The 14,035-nt window shown below is 39.0% G+C and overlaps 1 protein-coding gene across 3 annotated transcripts in view; it reads left to right on the forward strand.

Annotated features, from left to right (window-relative positions):
• Positions 1-14,035, forward strand: part of Pxn (Peroxidasin) — a 247,354-nt gene that overhangs the window by 180,554 nt on the left and 52,765 nt on the right. For all 3 annotated transcript variants that reach the window (XM_090371255.1, XM_090371256.1, XM_090371257.1), the window contains one exon: positions 9,673-9,945. In XM_090371255.1, coding sequence (XP_090227381.1) covers positions 9,673-9,945 — 273 coding nt within the window. The remainder of the gene's footprint in view (positions 1-9,672; positions 9,946-14,035) is intronic.

Here is a 14,035-nt window from a genome sequence, read left to right on the forward strand (position 1 = left end):
GCTCAACCTTTCCAGATCCTGTTGCAGCAGCATAGTGTCAATAGTGTTCTTGACAACCCTGCCAACCTTCGTATCGTCTGCAAACTTGGACATTAAGCTTGATATTCCATCATCAATATCATTTATAAATACAGAAAACAATAATGGACCCAACACTGAACCCTGAGGGATTCCACTAATAACATTAGTCCACGATGAGCAGTGTCCTTTTAAGGGCACAAAAGGTGATATAGTTGTACACGTTGGCACTAATGACATTAAGAGTAGGAGACCGGCGGAATTACTTGACAAGTACAGGTCACTGATGAAAAAAAGCCGTGAATTAGGGTTGAAATTGAAAGTGTCTGCAATTCTGCCCAGACACGATAGGAGGGAGTATATGATGAGAGCCCTGTCAATCAATTCGGCCCTGGAAAGATTGTGCAGGGCTCAAGGGGTAGAATTTTTTTCAGCCTGGTCTGTACTTGTTAACAGGAGAGACTGCTTCTACAGGGATGGGATACACTTAAATAGAAAGGGTGCAAGAATGTTTGCTGATGCTATCGAGGCAATGTTAGGTGGGTCGGAAAACTGCTAGATTGGGGGGATACAAGGACTAATAGATTAACAGTAGCCACTGGCAGAGGTGAAAGTGATTCTTGCACTGCTTCTATTGGAATGAGCCGCAGCCTGGAAAATAGATGCAGGATATTTCAGAGACTGCTGGGAATCATTGGGGTACAAGTAAACACATGGGTTGTGTTAGGGTAGCTAAGAAAAAGAACAGGTGCATGTATACTTGTGTGTACACCAATGCTAGGAGTTTAGTAAATAAATTTGATGAATTTGAGGTATTGCTCAAAACATCAAAGGCAGATATTGTGGGGATTTCAGAGACGTGGTGTCACACAGATATAAGAAATGCAGAACTGGAATTTGGGGAGTACAATGTCTACAGAAAGGATAGACAGGATAGGAAGGGAGGAGGGGTTATGCTATTAGTTAAAAAACACATAAAATCCAAGGAAGTGAAGCCAGTCGACATCGCTGGACAGTGCAGTGTCGAGTCAGTTTGGTGTGACATAAGCATTGGGAGTTCAAAATTGAGAGTAGGAGTGTGCTATAGGCCTAATGACTCTGATGAGTATAATAAGAAACTGTTCGGAGAAATAGAGTGGGCCAGTAAATCAGAGAGTCTTATAATGGGGGATTTTAATTTCCCAGATATTGACTGGAATTTGGGGGCTGGTCACTCACACAGTAGCAAGGCTTTTGTGGATTTATTGGATGATTGTTTTCTACATCAGCATGTTCGGGAGGCAACTAGAGGGAGTAATACTCTTGATTTGATTATCAGTAGTGATTCTTCATGCATTAAGAATCTGCAGATAAATGAACCACTTGGTGGCAGTGATCACAGTGTGCTGAAGTGGGAGTTACTCAAAGAGGTAACTACCATTAGGGGTAAAGGGAAGGGGTATTGCTTTCGTAAAGGCGACTACAATGGACTGAGACAGTATTTAAATTCTATACAGTGGGATCAACTGATGATATTGCCAACAGCAAATTCAAAATGGGAAGCATTCAAAGAACTTATCTTGGAAGCTACTAGGCTTTACATACCAACTAAGAAATATTGTTCAAGGTTTAGGCCTAAATGGATGTCAGATGAACTAATGAGGCATATGGCAGAGAAGAAAAATGCATGGGATACATACAAATTAACACGTGACACAGACGCCTATGATAGATACAAGTTGATCTGTAACCAAGTTACAAAGGAGGTTAGGCAGGCGAAGGCAGATTACGAGAGATCCTTGGCAAAGGATGCAAAGAAAAACAGCAAAGAGTCCTTACTTATGTAAACTCTACAAGGAAAGGGATGAATCAGTTTGGTCCACTGGATATTGATGGTTCAACAGTTGAGGATCCTGCTCAGGTGGCTAATGAACTAAATGAGTATTTTGCATCTACATTCACACATGAGGAGTTATTCAGCGAGGGGAATGCCAGAGGTGTATTCAACTCTAGCAGTAAGCTAGAGAATCTTGTAATAACTGAGAGCAAAGTGGAGGAGAAATTGTTGAAGATAAACACAAGAAAGGCACCTGGGGTGGATGGGATCTATCCAGTTATATTAAAGGAGGCAGCAAAGGAGGTAAGCAAACCCTTAGCCATAATTATGAGAGCTTCCTTGGACTCAGGGGAGGTACCCATTGACTGGAGATGTGCAAATGCGACCCCAATTCACAAAGGGGGATCAAAGGCTGACACAAGTAATTATAGACCTGTGAGTTTAACTTCTGTTCCCGGAAAAGTAATGGAGGCACTGGTGAAAGAAGCACTGCAGGATCATCTAGACAAGACTTCAGTTATAGCTAGGACACAGCATGGTTTTGTTAAGGGGAAGTCTTGCCTGACCAATTTGATTGGATACTATGATGCAGTCACAAAAGAACTGGATGCAGGGAATAACTTTGATATTATATACTTGGATCTTAGAAAGGCTTTTGATACTGTTGCACATGGAAGACTACTGCACAAATTGGAGCAGTGTGGCATTGGAGGCAAGTTGCTGCTATGGATAAAGGGGTGGTTGAGGGGGAGAAGACAGAGAGTGGTAATCAATGGACACTGCTCATCGTGGACTAATGTTATTAGTGGAGTCCCTCAGGGTTCAGTATTGGGGCCTTTATTGTTTTCTGTATTTATAAATGATATTGATGATGGTATATCAGGCTTAATGTCCAAGTTTGCAGACGATACGAAGGTTGGCAGGGTTGTCAAGGACACTACTGACACTATGCTGCTGCAACAGGATTTGGAAAGGTTGAGCAGATGGGCTTCGAGGTGGCAAATGAAGTTTAACATTGACAAATGTAAAGTACTACATATGGGAAACAGCAACCCCAGAGCAACGTATCAACTCTGTGGTACTACACTGACAGTGGTAGAGAATGAAAGGGACCTGGGGGTGGTGGTGCAGGCAGATATGAAGTTCTCTGAGCAGTGCAGACGAGCTGCAAGAGTAGCTCATGGTGTATTGTCAATGATATATAGGAATTTTTCTAGCAGGGATAAGGAGGTGATTATTCCCTTGTATAAGGCAATGGTCAGGCCACACCTAGAGTACTGTATACAGGCCTGGAGGCCTCATTTCAGGAAGGATGTAGAGCTGCTGGAACGAGTACAGAGAAGGGCAACTAGATTGGTGAATGGGACAAAGGGGTTCTCTTACGAAGAAAGGCTTAAGTTTTGCAAATTACAGTGTCTGGAAACTAGGCACCAGCGGGGTGATCTGATAGAGGTGTACAAAGCCTTGAATGGTTTGAGCATGCTCAATGCTGATGGGATTCTTCCTCTAGCTCAGAAAAATCACCTGAGAGGGCATAAATTCAAATTGAGGAAAGACAGATGTAGGATAGATGTGCGAAAATTTGCCTTTAGCCAGCGGGTGGTTGGTGGGTGGAACAGACTTCCATCCCTTGTCGTGGAAGTTGATAGCCTAAATAAGTTTAAGGCTCAGCTGGACAGGTATTTCGAACGAACAGAGGGGTGAAGTGGAAGTGGTTATTTTTATTTATTTATGTTACTTTTTTTTTTTTTTTTTTTTTTTTTTTTTTTGGCTGATGCTGCATAAGCTTGCTTTCTTGCATCAAATGCCTCTACTAATGCTAATGCTAATGCTAATTACCACTCTCTGTCTTCTCCCCCTCAACCGTACCTTTATCCATAGCAGCAATTTGCCTCCAATGCTACACTGCTCCAATTTGTTCAGCAGTCTGTCATGTGCAACAATATCAAAAGGCTTTCTAAGATCCAAATAGATAATATCAAAGTTATTCCCTGCATCCAGTTCTTTTGTGACTGCATCATAGTATCCAATCAAATTGGTCAGGCAAGACTTCCCCTTAACAAAACCATGCTGTGTTCGAGCTCTAACTGAAGTCTTGTCTAGATGATCCTGCAGTGCTTCTTTAACCAGTGCCCCCCCATTAATTTCCCTGGAACAGAAGTTAAACTCACAGGTCTATAATTACTTGTGTCAGCCTTTGATCCTCCTTTGTGAATTGGGGTCACATTTGCACAACTCCAGTCTGTGGGTACCTCCCCTGAGTCCAAGGAAACTCTCATAATTATGGCTAAGGGTTTGCTTACTTCCTTTGCTGCCTCCTTTAATATAACTGGATAGATCCCATCCACCCCAGGTGCCTTTCTTCTGTTTATCTTCAAAAATTTCTCCTCCACTTTACTCTCAGTTATTACAAGATTCTCTAGCTTACTGCCAGAGTTGAATACACCTCTGGCATTCTCCTCACTGAATAACTCATGTGTGAATGCCGATGCAAAATATTCATTTAGTTTGTTAGCTACCTGAGCAGGATCATCAACAGTTGACCCATCGATATCAAGTTTACCAATATGATTTATCCCCTTCCTTCTAGAGTTTACATAAGTAAAGAACTCTTTGCTGTTTTTCTTTGCATCCCTTGCCAAAGATTTCTCATAATCTGCCTTTGCCTGCCTAACCTCCTTTGTAATTTGGTTACAGATCAACTTGTATCTATCATAGGCTTCTGTGTCACGTGTTAATTTGTATGCATCCCATGCATTTTTCTTCTCTGCCATATGTCTCATTAGTTCATCTAATGAGACATATGGCAGAGAAGCCATATGTCTCATTTAGGCCTTCATCATTTAGGCCTAAACCTTGAACAATATTTCTTAGTTGATATGTAAAGCCTAGTAGCTTCCAAGATAAGTTCTTTGAATGCTTCCCATTTTGAATTTCCTGTTAGTAACATCATCAGTTGGTCCCACTGTATAGAATTTAAATACTGTCTCAGTCCATCGTAATCGCCTTTACGAAAGCAATAACCCTTCCCTTTACCCTTAATGGTAGCTACCTCTTTGAGTAAATCCCACTTCAGCACACTGTGATCACTGCCACCTAGTGGTTCATTTATCTGCAGATTCTTAATGCATGAAGAATCACTACTGATAATCAAATCAAGAGTATTACTCACTCTAGTTGCCTCCCGAACATGCTGATGTAGAAAACAGTCATTCAATAAATCCACAAAAGCTTTGTTAGTGTGTGAGTGACCAGCCCCCAAATTCCAGTCAATATCTGGGAAATTAAAATTTCCCATTATAAGACTCTCTGATTTACTCGCCCACTCTATTTCCCTGTACAGTTTCTTATTATACTCATCAGACTCATTAGACCTATAGCACACTCCTTCTCTCGATTTTGATCTTCCAATGCTTATGTCACACCAAACTGACTCGACACTGCACTGTCCACCGATGTCAACTGGCTTCACTTCCTTGGATTTTATGTATTTCTTAACTAATAGCATAACCCCTCCTCCCTTCCTATCCTGTCTATCCTTTCTGTAGACGTTGTACTCCCCAAATTCCAGTTCTGCATTCCTTATATCTGTGTGACATCACATCTCTGATATCCCAACAATATCTGCCTTTGATGTTTTGAGCAATACCTCAAATTCATCAAATTTATTTACTAAACTCCTAGCATTGGTGTACACGCAAGTATACATGCACCTGTTTCTGTTCTTAGCTACCCTTACACAACCTATGTGTTTACTTGTACCGCAATGACTCCTAGTAGTTTCTGAAATGACCTGCATCTTGTTTTTCAGGCTTCTGCTCATTCCAATAGAAGCAGTGCAAGAATCTCTTTCACCTCTGCCAGTGGCTACTGTTAATCTATTAGTCTTTGTCTCCCCCCAAGCTAGCAGTTTTCCGACCCACCTAACACTGCCTCGATAGCATCAGCAAATATTCTTGCAATAACTGTGTTCTAGATCCAGTCTTGTCCTTGACTGGATCTAGGACACAGTTCCAGTCACCCTCAAGGATACTCCAGCGTGTGCCCATCATGAATGGATGCAAGTTATTAATTAACCGTATCCGTTCTAGAGCATCATTTGGCGCGTACACGTTTATCAGCTGTATTGTATGTGAGTCTAGTTTCCAGTCTATACAGACTACCCTGCCCTCTACATCTCTTTGAAGATTACTAAATCTGCCTAAAATGGGTGGTAGGATTATAATGCGACCCCCCCGGCATTCCTTGTGCCAAAGCTCCAGAAGCTTAAGCATTTAAATCTATTTTGAAATTTTTATACTTGTAAAATGCTATGGACATGACTTTCCTGAATAAACAAGATTCTAATACCCATTAATAATGTCATTCTCCAAATGTGATGCTGTGTGCGTCCTTGGAAGAAGCCCCGAACATTTAAGGTGCCAATATTTATCATGTGTACCGATAGTGGGTCCGCCATGGAGCTTCGCCTATTTTGTTTGGGATATACTAAGGCAATATAGGGTCTTGCCAAGCTCTTGTTCTTGCCCCGCGATCCATTTGATTCGGGAGTTGCTTAATTGCTGTGTGATTCCTAATAGTTTGTCCTACCAAATTCCCAAAAAAAATATCCCTCCACATAAATTGTATTCTCTCTCTCTATTCTTCCTTCTCCAGTTTGTTCTAATATTATTCTGGGTTTCCCCAGATTTTGCTCCCATTCTGTTAGCTTTTCCCCCAGCTTTTCCTGTCCTAATGGTATATATTTTATTAAATGCTGTACACCCGTTAGCTTTTCCCTTCCTTCCCCTAATAGCCCTTCTACTTCTGAATCCTCTGAGCTCGACTCATCCAGAGTTTCTGCGACAATGTTATCTGTGGTTTGCTTCTTCCTTTTTTCTCCTCCTCCCACATGTTCTCACTCTCTGTTTTCTCCCCTCTTTTGCCCTCTTACTATCTCCTCTGTTTCCATTAAAGTAGGGGTGACTTGTTTTATATCTGTGACCCCATTCTCCTACTCTATTTCCGCTATTACTTTCGCTGGTTCTATCGATGGATTTTTTTTTCCCTCCTCCCTGTGGCTTTAAAATAATCATGATTTCCCCTTTCGAGCTCATTTCACTTCCCTTTTCCTCCCCTCCTCTGGTAACGTCTGCATACGACCTCACTGAACAGCTGCCTGCTTTGTGGTTTGTTTCCCCACATTTGCTGCATGATTTTGAGCAGTCGCTACTGATGTGTCCAACTTCTCTACAGTTAAAGCATCGCCCACTCTTACAATTTGTCCCTAGATGGTCTGAGCTGCCGCACTTCAAACATTTTTTCTCCACTCCCCTATAGTTCAAGACTAGCCGGTTTCCCATAACATATATGATATTGGGCACCGGCTTCCTCATTTCTATCTGCACCGTAACCTTGCCCGTGTATAGCTCTGGGAACCCCTCCCACACATGTATCTCTGTTCGTGTAACTTTTCCGTATGTGTCTAGTGCGCTTTTCAAATATGTGTTTGGCATCTCAATTGGATAACGTTCTATGGTTATGTATTTTCTAATGCTGCCTACAATATGGGGTTGTACCATTTGGTTTTCAAAAGTAAAACCTCTCAGTAATATGTCCCTGGTCACGCAGTCCAAAGCGCCTCCGTAGCCAGGTGAGGAAGGAGCAGCAGTGCGTAGCACACGCTTCTTGATTAGACCGTGGTTCGAGCCCGTCACTACCAAATACGGAGGATGCAGAAAGGTCAGGGAATGACCACCGCACCGGAGCAATATGGCCTTAGTTGCTAATGCTCCTAAAAACCAAATAACAACAACAACACGCAGTCCTTGCACACTACTTGGTACTTCCTTACAAGCAGCAGAGTAAGCCCCTGTAATCTCAATAGGTTCACGCATTTCGCTAATCCCTCTATCACCTGCCGCAGCTCATATTCAGTGTCCAGAGTTCTTTTGCGTATGTAGAAACTCATCTTTAACATAACAAAAAAAAACAAAAAAAACCAGCCAACACAGAGTGCCCACAGGCACATAATCCCACCCTGAGAACCTTATCAGGGTCAGCAAAAAGAAAAAAACCTTAATATCAGAACTTACGGTCTCCAAACGTCTTCCCTCTTTTCAAAGTAGTATCCACCAAAATAGCTCCATTTGAAAGTTTGTTGGCTCCTCTTCAGTGGGTAGGCAGGTACCCTGCCTACCCACTGAAGAGGAGCCAAAGAGGTGGGTAGTGAAATTCCCATGCAATAGTGACAACCCAGTTATGAAGTATAACTTCACAATATGAGTGATGCCTTATGGTGTGTAGTGATATAGACTATAGTGTTTAAGGGCAAAGGCCTCGTGCTACGAGGTAGAATTACTATCATGTAGGTTAGTGCAAATGCATCATTTTAACATAGCTATCTACCAAAGTAGTTGAATTAATTAATTAAATTGGCATCGTTTTGGTTATATCTCATATTGTGAATGCCTTCACAACGAGTTGCCATGGTATTGTACTACCTCGAATAAATAACACTTCACCAGTGGAGAAGATTCCACTAGTGAAGGTTGTCACTATTGCAACACCAGGGTACCTGCCCACCCACTGAAGAGAAGCCAACAAACTTTGAAACGGTGCCGTCTGGGTGGTGGTATCCGCCGAGAATAAATAACAATAGTCTTCTCCACTGCTGAAGTGTTATTTATTCAAGGTAGTACAATACCATGGCAACTCGTTGTGAAGGCATTCACAATATGAGATATTACCAAAACGATGCCAATTTAATTAATTAATTCAACTACTTTGGTAGCTATGTTAAAATGATGCATTTGCACTAACCTACATGATAGTCATTCTATCTTGTAGCATGAGGCCTTTGCCCTTAAACACTTAATGCAATTTAATTACTGAATGATATATATGTAGATGCGAGTCTCCCATTAAAAAAGAAAATATAAAGACTGTGCTCAGTGATTAAAGACAGCAGTTAACATTTCAGCATACTTTAATTAAATTATTAAAAATTAAATATTAAATTTTAATTAAAATTTTAATGGACTTTGAGTTATATGTTAAACAAGTATGTGAACTTCAAGTATGTTAAAAAAAAAATCACAATAAATTTTAAAAATCAGATTTAAAAAAAAATATTTTTATTATAATTGACAAGTTCTAATGTAGTATGCGTTGGAAGATGTTAGAGCGTAAAAATTATTACTGTGTTACTTATTCTAATTATTTATCAATGAACTGTATTTTTGGCAAATTCATATCTGATAATTTGTGAAAATTTTATTTCATTTTACAATTGAACATTGTTAATATCTTTGACCTAATTTTTTTTAACATTAAATTGCATAGACTAGAACCTGTCTATTGCTATTTTACCCTTGATCTATATATCAGTCACCCTGAGATCAATATATTTTACTGGAATGCCATTTCATTCCAACTACTGGGTGGCTCTATTTGCATTCACTGCAAACATACAAACTGGAATTCGCAATGGTAAATGTACCCCTAACTTAGGGTTACATTTACCAGTGAGAATCCCCTTTGTATTTAAAAAAAAATATTTAAAACAGTAGCTGTGGCCTAAAACAGCCACTTAAACATGACTAATTTCCAAAAAAAAAAAACATTGATCATCAGGAGTTGTCATGACCTCTGCCAAATTGTGGACCAAATAATTATTTGCAAATAGGACTAATAATTGTCTTATTTTTTTATGAGTAAATTCAGCCCTATTTAATCATGCTTTAAATTTGAAACAAAACATTAATAGAAACTACCTTAACACATTTGGCTGTTCTTGACTTTTGTTAAAATTGTTGACCAAGAATTTGCAGTTGAAAGAATTTATTTCCTTTCTCCAGCACCCCCTGTCTTTTCACGTGTACCTACAGATACAGATGTCCTTCTGGGATCATCAGTAGAATTGCCTTGTAATGCTATAGGTGATCCCTCTCCTCTGATTACTTGGAAGAAGGATGGAGACTCCTTGGCAGTAGAAGGTAACCAGCATCGTATTGGTGCAGGTGGTGACCTGTACATGTTCAATATAAAGAAGCTAAATGAAGGAACATATGAATGCGTTGCAGAAAATGAGATTGGATATGCCTCAGTTTCTGTCCATTTAACTGTGAAAGGTAAGAAAAACTTTGCATCTATATACATTGTGATTCATGAGGAAAGATCATAATCTTGGAAGTTGATGGAATTAGTCATTTCAAGTAAAAAGCTTCCGTATAAATGTAGGTCCAATTCTTTACAGTTATGGAGGACCTGTGGCTGCTTGAATTTCAAAAAAAATCCAAACAACCATAAAAAAAATATGGAGCCTTGAATGATAAAAAACATTAAAATATTAAAAATGAATTATTAATAAATAAGAATAAGGAGAGCAAGCAATAAACACTTTGCTGCATATATGCTTATTCTTATTTTTTATTAATTTTTACCATTCAAAAATCCCTTTTTTTTTTTCTTTTTTTTTTTAAATTCAAAAAGTCATAATTCATTGACTGTTCATATTTGGACTCTTGTTTATGTGACATACTGCCTTTTACTCATGAATCGCCATGCATATGAAATCATTTTAATCACACTAAAGCAAGTTTCTATAAATCACTGATACTTGATGCATATTAAATATGGCATTAGCATTAGTAGAGGCATATGATGCAAGAAAGCAAGCTTAAGCAGCATAACTGTGTTGACTTGACCAGTAATTCTCAAACACATAATTACCTTGTACCACCTCAGAATTCCGTGTACCCTTAAGTTAGAGGTACATTTACCAGTGAAAATTCCATCTACTCCAAGTGTCTTATGCACCACACATCAATCTGTACATATATTGGCTACTATCTGCTAGTCAATCTGATGTAGTGATTGATTGTATTTAAAGGCTTGTGCTACAGTCATATTTTATATGCTTAGGTTTGCTACATTTCTTCTCATTCTGCCTGCACTTGTTCAGCTGTTCTGCATGCATTTTTTTCATATACTTCATGGCTCAGATTGTTAACTCAAAATGTTAACTTTCTTGTGCTTGTACATCAGTTTTACTTGAATTTTTCAAAACTGGGCATTAGCATTAGTAGAGGCATATGATGCAAGAAAGCAAGCTTATATAGCATCAGCAAAAAAAAAAAAAAAAAAAACAAAACACTTCCAATTTCACCCATCCATTCTCTCCAGAAGTTTGTCCATTTCTTCCTTGAATTTATTTAAGCTATCAACGTCTACAAAGACAGATGGCAGTTTGTTCCAGCAATCAACCACCGGCTGGCTAAAGGAAAATTTCCACACATCTATTCTACAACTGTCTTTCCTTGATTTCAGTTTATGCCCCCTCGGGTTTTTAATCTGAGCAGGAGGAAGAATCCAATCAGCAATGAGCCCTCTCAATCCATTCAAGGCCTTGTACAACTCAATCAGATCACCTTGCAGGTGCCTAGCTTCCAGCCGCTGCAATTTTCAGAACTTAAGCCTTTCTTCTTAAGAGCATGCCTTTGTTCCCCTCACCAGTCTTGTTGCCCTTCTCTGTGCTCTTTCTAGCAACCCTACATCCTTCCTAAAATGAAGCTTCCAGACCTGTATGAGTACTCAAGTTGTAGCCTGACCATTACCTTATAAGGGGATAATCACCTCCTTATCCCTGCTAGCAAAATTCCTGTATATCATTGACAAGACCCCCATGAGGAGTGCAGTCTGTCTTCACTGCTCAGAAAACTTCGAATCTGACTGCACAATTACCCCCAGGTCTCTTTCATTCTCCACTACTTTGTGTAACACCAACCAGTTGGTACATTTCTCTGGGGTTACTGGTACCCATATGCAGTACTTTGCATTTGTCAACGTTAAACTTCAGTTGCCATTTCTCAGCCCATCTGCCCAACTTTTCCAGATCCTTTTGCAGCAGCATACTGTCATTACTGTTATTAACAACCCTGCTGACTTTTGTGTCTTCTGCAAACTTTGACATTAAGCTTGATATACCTTCATCAATATCATTAATAAATATAAAAACAACAATGGGCCCAACACCGAACCCTGGGGGACACCACTCTGTCTTCTTCCACTCAACCATCCTTTTATCCATTGTAGAAACTTGCCCTTAATGGCATACTGCTCCAGTTTGTACAGTAGTCTTTCATGTGCAACAGTATAAAAAGCTTTCCTGAAATCCAAGTATATGATATCAAAATTATTTTTTGCATTTAGTTCCTTTATGACCACATCATAGTATCCACTCAGATTGGTCAGACAAGACTTCCCCTTAACAAACCCATGCTTTGTCTGAATTATTCCTGCAGTCTTGTCTAGATGATCCTGCAAAGCTTCTTTAACCAGTGACTCCATTATTTTCCCTGGAACAGAAGTCAAACTAACAGGTCTGTAATTATTCATGTCACCCTTTGATCCCCTTTGTGAATTGGAGATACATTTGCACATCTCCAGTCCATGGGGACAATATCTGTGTCTCCAAGGATGCTCTCATAATTATGGCTAAAGGTTTGCTAATTTCTTTTGCCACCTCCTTTAAAATAACTGGATAGATCCCATCCACCCCAGGTGCCTTTCTTATGTTTAACTTCAACAATTTCTCCTCCACTTTTTTGCTCTCAGTTATTACAGTATCATTTGACTCCCTGTTAGAGTTTGATAAACACCTGGCCTTCTCCTTGAATAACTCCTCGTGTGAATGTACATGCGAAATACTCATTTAGTTTTGTACTTATCTGAGGATGATCATCTACAGTCAAATCATTGATATCAAGGGGATCAATCTGATTCATCCCCTTCCTTTCAGAGTTTATATAAGTAAAGAAATCTTTGCTGTTTTTCTTTGCATCCTTTGCCAAAGATTTCTCATAATCTGCCTTTGCTTGCCTAACCTCCTCTGTGTCTTGATTACAGACTAGCTTATATCTACCATAGGCTTCTGTGTTTCCTGATAATTTATATGCATCCCATGCATTTTTCTTCTCTGCCACAAGTCTCATTAGTTCATCTGACATCCATTTAGGCGTAAACCTAGAACAGTATTTCTTAGTTGGAACACAAAGCCTAGTAGTTTCCAAGATTAGTTCCTTGAATGCTTCCCACTTAGAATTTGCTGTTGGTAACATTATCAGTTGGTCCCACTCTATAGAATTTAAAAAATCTCCGAGACAACTGTAGTCACCTTTAAAAAAGCAAAAACTCTTCCCTTTACTCCTGATTGTAGTTACATCTTTAAGTAACTTTAAGCCCGTGAATAATATTTCTCCGATTTTCACATATTACAATTGCCGTTTAATAGAATCAAAATTCAATTCACAAATGCGGTCACAATAATCGGACTTACTGTAATTATTTTATGGCACCAGCATAAAAAATAAATAAATGCTGGCTCATTCGGATTATTTGTTTTGAATTATTGACATTCGGATTTTCAACACTCTACTGTAAATATAAAATAATTTCATTAGTTAGGACCATTCCATCAGGAATTGCAAAGTACCGTTATAAGAAAAAACAAAGGGACATAGTTTTATCTCATCCCAATTCTGTGGCAGAGTTTATAGGTTATTTCAATAATCTATTAACCCTGCCATAGGAATGAGTTGAGTGGCTATAATTCTTGCTATGACAACCTCAACTGTGTAAAGCACTTATGAAGTGGAGACTGAAGAACCAAAGAATGAAAGCTTTTAGAGCTTTTAACCCAACTATTAAATACACTAGATAGCACAATTGTGGAACAAATATATCTCACCACGTAGGCCAATTTGTGGGGCGGGAGAGAAAGAACATGAAATCAATAAATAAACTGAGTATTAAAAGACCATAACATATGGTCTTTTAATCCTCAGTTTCACCAAACTAGCTAGAAAAATGGAATTGAAATCAACTGAAATTTTTTGAAATTTACACTTAAGGAGGAAGGAAAAGGCCTGTTTAGTGGTTGGATTCTAAGGCTTTCATTTTTTTTTTCTCTCTCTTTCTTTTTCTTTTTTTTTTTTTTTGTCTACTTTATCAATATTTTGTGCAGTTGAGGTTGTCGTAGCATTAGGACCAATGCAAACCTTTATAGACGTATGGCAGGGTTTAGGGGTTATTAAAATGTTATGCCCCTTGGGTTTTTTTGAACATCAATAATTTGTGATTCCTGATGGGATGATTCTGGCAAATGAAATCCTTCGTTGTGTAATTTCTATTTCAGTTTTTATCTTATTTTATTTTATTTTA

The sequence above is a fragment of the Mastigoproctus giganteus genome, chromosome 4 (assembly GCF_048544385.1).
Source record: "Mastigoproctus giganteus isolate SK-2022 chromosome 4, ASM4854438v1, whole genome shotgun sequence".
Lineage (NCBI taxonomy): Eukaryota > Metazoa > Arthropoda > Arachnida > Uropygi > Thelyphonidae > Mastigoproctus > Mastigoproctus giganteus.